The sequence below is a fragment of the Branchiostoma floridae genome, chromosome 1 (assembly GCF_000003815.2).
Source record: "Branchiostoma floridae strain S238N-H82 chromosome 1, Bfl_VNyyK, whole genome shotgun sequence".
Classification (NCBI taxonomy): domain Eukaryota; kingdom Metazoa; phylum Chordata; class Leptocardii; order Amphioxiformes; family Branchiostomatidae; genus Branchiostoma; species Branchiostoma floridae.
Window position 1 is genome coordinate 17455748 of NC_049979.1, and position 7116 is coordinate 17462863.

General features: G+C 40.8%; 1 protein-coding gene across 1 annotated transcript in view; it reads left to right on the plus strand.

The window, feature by feature from the left end:
* Positions 1-1114: 1114 nt before the first annotated feature.
* LOC118420416 (cysteine synthase 1-like) overlaps positions 1115-7116 on the plus strand; it is a 9345-nt gene continuing 3343 nt past the window's right edge. Inside the window, exons 1-12 of the mRNA XM_035827196.1 lie at positions 1115-1302; positions 1963-1997; positions 2281-2321; positions 2457-2552; positions 2851-2975; positions 3257-3346; positions 3623-3737; positions 4233-4286; positions 4464-4525; positions 4828-4986; positions 5209-5283; positions 5553-5612. Coding sequence (XP_035683089.1) covers positions 1219-1302; positions 1963-1997; positions 2281-2321; positions 2457-2552; positions 2851-2975; positions 3257-3346; positions 3623-3737; positions 4233-4286; positions 4464-4525; positions 4828-4986; positions 5209-5283; positions 5553-5612 — 996 coding nt within the window. The 5' untranslated portion in view covers positions 1115-1218. The remainder of the gene's footprint in view (positions 1303-1962; positions 1998-2280; positions 2322-2456; positions 2553-2850; positions 2976-3256; positions 3347-3622; positions 3738-4232; positions 4287-4463; positions 4526-4827; positions 4987-5208; positions 5284-5552; positions 5613-7116) is intronic.

Consider the following 7116-nt stretch of genomic DNA (forward strand, 5'->3'; position numbering starts at 1 on the left):
CGAACCGGCGACCTCTCGGTCAAGGGCCGAAAGTAATTTAAAAACATTTTTTCCACTCCAGAGATAGTGAACATGTCGAGAAAGTACCTGAATGGGAAAATATATCGCGTGGTAGCCTTGATCATACTTGCAAAAGCACGCAGAGTGGAATCTTATGTAAGCTTGATTGGAGGCGGGTTAGAAGTTCAGAGCTCATACATGATGTCAAGCGACTCCTAGCGGTTTCAATAAAATACTTCAGACTGTTGCAAATTCTATACAGTATATCTCTACTTTATTAGGCCACAGCAAATAAACACTAAAGAGGATCTAGGACATCAGCGCGCACGCTGTGGCTTTCGCCTGATTTGGGGGGGAAATTGTCTGAGCTTATAATTAGCTATAGGAAATTAGGGGGGGGGGGTACTGCCACAGTTAACGTATGATTTTATACCCATATTTGAATTGAAATCAGGGAAATATCCCACCAATAAATTGCAAAGGCACGTTGAAGAATGTGGAATGTGTTCAGCACCAAGGACAGATACTATTGTGTATTTGGAATATCAGATATGTAGACAGTAAATGAATGCAAGAATCATATCATACACCTAGCCGTGACGACTGTAAGCAAGAAAAGCATACGACATTCAACAAGGCCGCCTTGTTGACTTAGGCTAACGCGGGTATCTAACATGGCAAAATTGATGTTGCCTTTCCAACTAGCGAAACCCTGATATGGAGGACTTTTAGCTCGGAATTCAACAAAAGCGACAAGGGAAGTAAATCAGGACTAGAATGGAATGGATATCACGTTATCAGCCAACTTAAATATCAACTTTTAACTTCAGTGGTGTGAAAGAAGCCATTTTCACTACATGGGCTCAGTTGAATTGCTCACGGTCTCACAGTGACCCCTAGCGATCAGAGGCAAAATGCAGGTCTTCCGTTGACAGGGAAGAACTTGTACTTGAAATGATAATTTTGTCCGCAAGACGACGCTTCTGACAGCACACGACAAGTCAACATTAAAACGCAAAGAATTCACAAATGGCAAAGGTAATATGGGAAAATGGAATGGCCGAGACGTTTAGTGGATACGATGTGAATTCTCTGTAGATCTTAAGGGGGGGGGGGTGTTATTTTGAGAATGTCTACTGACTATTTGATCTTCTAAGCATTTCATCCGTGGCGTTTTGCTTCGGTGTCACCTGAGGTGGTCAAAGGTGGGTGACAAACATGGCATCCGCGGCTAAAACAGTTTGGTTTCTCCGGCATTCTCAACCAGTTTTCTCCCGACAGTTCAAACGTTTTCAGTCGTCGGTACGTACATAATGTTGTTATCCTATTACCTATGAAAATAACGAAAATAGCGACTGTTTGAGATCTCCATTCGCCCTAACCATGTGTTTTTTTCACCCAGAGCGCGTTCGGTTTGGTTGCCGTGCTTCTTTGTTTACAAATGCCTATCAGCTGTGCATGCATGCATGAGTGAACTGTTGAACAAACATGATATTGCATCATATCAGCAGATCGTATAATACTTCAGTGCCATACACTTTATATAATTTTTATTTCAAATGACTGTGTATCAATCGCTGACAAACGTTACAACGGGAACTGTATCATGTATCAATGTTAGCCGTAGAGGGGCGTGGTCAATGTTGCATCACTTTTTTGCAAGTCATTGTGAGGTGCCGTTAATGACACCTGTTAATTGTGTACGCATGAAACTGCTTATGAATGTGAATTAATTATGGAGAAATAAATGTTGAACTTCGACATACCAATTCCTATTATTGGGATTATGAAAATTAGCAATTTATCAAGTGTAGTGGGTTTATTATTTGACTTACTCTTTGCAAGCTCTTTCCGGCCTCTTGTTTATCTTTATTAATTATGCATATTATTTCATATTTTATAGTAAGGAAGGCTACAATAAAGTTATTGTGTTTTTTTCATTTCAACATTGTCTTGTTGCAGGAAGTGAGGCAAGGATTTCTAGGGACAGTTGGCAAGTGAGTTAAAAGTCTTAATGTTATGGAAGTAGTCTTGATATCAGCAAAATGATGATCACTGGCACTACAAATGTGTATATCCACAAGCTAACCTGGCTCTATTGTTTATCTATTAAAGGATTACCAACTATTGCATTGATTTATTGATCATGATGATCAACATGTGTATATTCACTGTAAAATCTTAGTTACCAATCTGCATATGAAAAGAGACATCACTGTATACTGTAAGGAGTACTTGTACATGCAAAATGCAAACTAACATTCTTTACTTCAATTCAAGCACTCCTCTTATCCACTTGAAGAAAATAAGTGAAAATACAGGTATGTGGAAGCCAATGTTTCTTATACTTTATTGTGATATCTCACATTTCCCATTTTTCAATTCATTTTGATAGCATGAAGTCATTTTGTAATGACATCTTTTAATTTTGCATCAACCTATCTTCTTTCCTCCAGGCTGTACTATCCTGGCCAAGGCTGAGTTCCTGAACTCAGGAGGCTCAGTCAAGGATAGAGCAGCACTTTTTCTCATCAAGGATGCCCAAGAAAAAGGTTCGCGCCTTTGGTTATTTTGAAATATGGATATTGTGCAGTTGCCTGATTTCATGTAGGTCTATCAATACCAGAGAGTCGTCATTGCAGACAAGCATTACTGCAAAGTGAAGTGGAGGTAGCATTCTCATCATTAAGGCTTTTCAGGACTTTAAAAACCTAAAAAAGACATGACACACAATCTTAAAATTCTCAAAGTCATATTTCATGTGCCACATCAGTTACAACAAGATCTACTTCCAATAACCCTGCTCCTACCACTTCAGAAATAGCTATTTTGCTCCTGTTTGTTCCCCAGGTTTGATCGGACCAGGTGGTACTGTTGTGGAGGGAACAGCAGGGAACACTGGGATAGGTCTGGCTCACATGTGCCTGGCCCTGGGCTACAAGTGTGTCATCTACATGCCTAACAACCAGTCTCAGGTCAGGGCAGGGTCCAACTAAGTCATCAATACATACTGAAGATGTCCATGCTGTTTTTTTGGTTACATCAATTTTCACATCAATACTGAGAACTGAGAAATAGTAACATTTAGAAATGTTGTCAGGTAAATCCATATTTTTTAGCTTCAAATGTACTTGTAAATGCTTGATTTATGATATATTGCATCACAATTGCCCTTCTGGATGTTTGTGTTCATCGTATAACTGGGATGTCCAACCATAATGCTTTTTATAAAATTTTCTGATATTTCGCACTGCAGGAAAAAATTGATGCCTTAACCACTCTTGGTGCTGATGTCAGACCTGTACCTGTGGCCCCATTCACAGATCCAAACAACTATAACCACCAGGTATCTATGGGCCATTTCTTTCAAGAACCACATTGCATGATTTTATCTATTCCTTGTCATCAAAACTGACTTGTAGGACTTGTGGTTTCAGAGGTAAAGCTGCAGTAATTCTGCATGAATCTATAACTTAATGTCTGTGTTGCTTCAGAAGATATTGGTAACAATGTAACTCTTGATTCTAATCAGTGATTGAATGTGCAATTATTTGCACGAATCTGCAAACCTTCCATCTGAACATTCCATACCCATGTTCACCACTGTTTTTTCATGGAACAGGCTCGGAGGTTTGCTGAAAGTATTAACAATGCTGTCTGGACCAACCAATTCGACAACACAGCAAACAGAAGAGCCCACATTGAGACCACTGGACCTGAAATATGGAGGCAAACAGGCAAGCTGACACCATAGATGAATTTTCTTGACTGAGCAAATGCTTACCACGTCTTGTTGATAACTAGAACATTGTATATCAGCACCAATAGAGTGTATAACAAAAGGACAAATTCACCACAAAATCCTTAATTACCTTCTAGTCATTCTTAAAGTGACAGAAGAAAGAACTAGCCATTAATAGATGCGTCAAGTCATAGGATGTCAGCATTATGTTGACATTTTGTGTGACATTATGAATAATGTCCCACAACTTACAATGTGAATCAGTCAGAATTGCCATGAAGGAGGTGACAGACGGTCACCAAAACGTCGGTGAAAGTAAAGCATTAGTTGTGCAAAAAGAGTCTCTTTACTCAGTGACGTACCAACCTGATGAAACTATTCACAGATGTGTGACATGTTGTTCTTGCTGTCACACCAGGCATATCATTAAACATGAACTTTTCTATGCAGATGGACAGGTTGATTATTAAACATACACTTTTCTATGCAGATGGAAAGGTTGATGCTGTAACATTTGGAACAGGAACTGGTGGAACTCTAGCAGGTATTCTAGTTTTCTTTATCTCAAAGACGTATACTATTATTCTTACATTTGTCTTTTTATTGAAGAGTTATATCGAGATTTTTTAAATCCTTTTGAGCAGCTTTATTATATATAATAGCTATGTCATCACTTGTATGAAATGTAACAGTCTCTGTAAATATGCTCCTTCATTTCCAGGTGTCAGTATGTACCTGAAGGATAGAAATCCTAAAATCAAGGCAATACTGGCTGACCCTGAGGTAATGCAATTATTTTTATACTTTATTTGGACTTAAATTTAGAGCTACTTCATCTGCTGTGTAATTCTGAATATAAAATTCCATTGCATTTGCCATCTCTCTGTTGGAGGCCTTATTTATTGGATGTGGAGATTGTACAGTAAATGTTTATCATTGATTGTGTATGTGAACCTAGTGATTGGAAGGTAGACCCTACTTTGTGTCAGGATAGGATATGTCTTGCTATGCAAGGACTGAAAGAATTTATGTTGGATACTTACTTGAGTCATTGTTGTAACATTGCATCAAATGTTCCACTCCAGGGCAGTGTCCTGTACAACTGGATCAAACATGGCAAGCTGGAGAGAGAGGGGACTGGGTCCATCACAGAGGGCATAGGTCAAGGTCGGGTCACAGACAACCTGAAGGGGGCAGACATTGATGATGCTGTACATGTTACTGACAAACTTGCTGTGGAAATGGTAAATAATTCAACTCAAGGCATCACAGTCGCATCTACTATTGTTTTCAAATTAACTGTATCAGCTCAGACTTTCAGATATGAAAAGGAAAACTGTTCAGTTGGAAATTATAAAGTGTTTTAGCCACATCAGATTTCTTTCACACAAAGTTGTTATAATGGTGCCTCATTATTTTTCATTGCTATAACTCCTTAGTCAATACCACTAGTGGTGTATTTCCAGACATTCCGTTTGCTGCACGAAGAAGGCTTCTTTGTTGGAGCATCCTCTGGACTTAATGTGTCAGCAGCTGTGCAGGTGAGCATGTCTGCATCTCCATGCATTAATAAGCTGTAAAACAGTATTGATATTAACTCATAGTAGCAGACATTAGATAATTTTGACGTAAATGTGTATGTATCAAGGTGCACACATTTCTGTTAACTTAGTGTGCCCCAGTACTTTTAGAAGACGTTCATCCTTGTTATAATGTTTCAGAATGGAAAGTTTTGTGACTTACTAATGGTATGAGGAAAGAAGGAAATACTATATTTTATTTATTATCAAAATAACGTTTTCTTTTGCAGGTTGCCCAGATGCTTGGCCCAGGTCACACCATTGTTACCTGCCTATGTGACACAGGCCAGGTGAGCAAATTACCTGAGATATCTGCATATGAAAGTGTGTGTCATGTGCAGTACAAAAGTTACTTTAGAGGAACTGGATAGGCATTCAACTTTACACTTTATTACCTGGATGTCTAACCTTTATGGACATAAGATCCATCTTACTTTGTTTCTGCATTGCAATAAAGGTTCCTTTGGTAGCCATCCTCCTAACGCCCGGTCCCCAACGGCATTAGCCTATGGGGCCCTGCTATCTAGATGCCTACCAGCGGTTATTATGATTGTCGCCACAAACCAGCTGTCAACCAATCAGAGAATAGGCTTTTCTTGGGCTTTTTGTTGTCGAAAGTTGTCTCACAAAGGCCGCTGGGAAGCTATCAGCCAATCATGTTTCGTCTTACATAGCACCATCCTCCTACACCCGATCCCCAACGGCTGACTGCCCATATAAGGGTAAGCTCATTAATATTTATAAGCAGGGCGACGAGGAACTGAAAGTAACTGCGGGTAGGCCATGAGATAGCAGGGCCCCATAGGCACCCCCACCTAACTCCTTCTGCTTTTCCCCCTACCCGTTCACCCTTTCCCCCGGACTTCCTCTTAACCCCCGCCGTACTTCATCTGTGCCCCCGTCATTCCTCTTTACCCCCGGTGTAAATCCGCTTTTCCCCCGCCCTTTTCCTTTTCCCCCAATGGCCGCCGTCAACCCGAATTGCACGTAGTCGACACGAATATCGTTCGGAAAGTAACAATAACGGTTGCGCCACGGAACATGAAATAGCCTATGCTCTAGTACACATTCTGGGCCACCTTTCTGCCAAGTGGCGTTTCACAACTCCTTCCCAGTCTGAACTGAAAAGCCATGTGCCGTCAGCAGCGCGTAGTTTGTGGCGCTCCACTACTACTTCCTGGAGGCTGGGTGGTGGATCGCCTGAGGACGGCGCGCTGTGTGTGCTATGACGATCGGGCGACTCGCTAAGTTCGGCATTGATAAGGTTACCCCGGGAGTCTACAGGTCGTTCTGTTAAAAGAGGGACACACCGACCCAGGTTGGAAACAACGCAGGTAAAAGTCCCCGTGTCGATCCGAGGAGCAGGATCGCGCCCGGGAATAGGCGTCTCAGCCCGACCAGCATAGTGGGACCCAACTATTTTTTTTATCTCACTGTGACTTGAATGCTAAGTAACGACAGAGTGCATTTCATAATATACCCTTTTTTTTTCACAAACTCGCCATGTGTCCATTTACAGTACTTCATACATTTCTTGCTACTCGCATGTATTGTACGCCCTGCTGCATTTCGACTGTGTTCGTACACGTTCTGCATGCCATATATCAAAGATCCAGCCACCCTTCCTTGAGTTACACTGTTTACAAACACAAATACAAACACACGGTACTGAAACCAAAGCATACGTGACGTGACGTATTAAAGACGCCACAGCCGACATTTTATGAAGATTTACATCAAGTGAAAACTTGAAATGCTATATATATAGCGACATGTATGCACAGGCAGAGAATG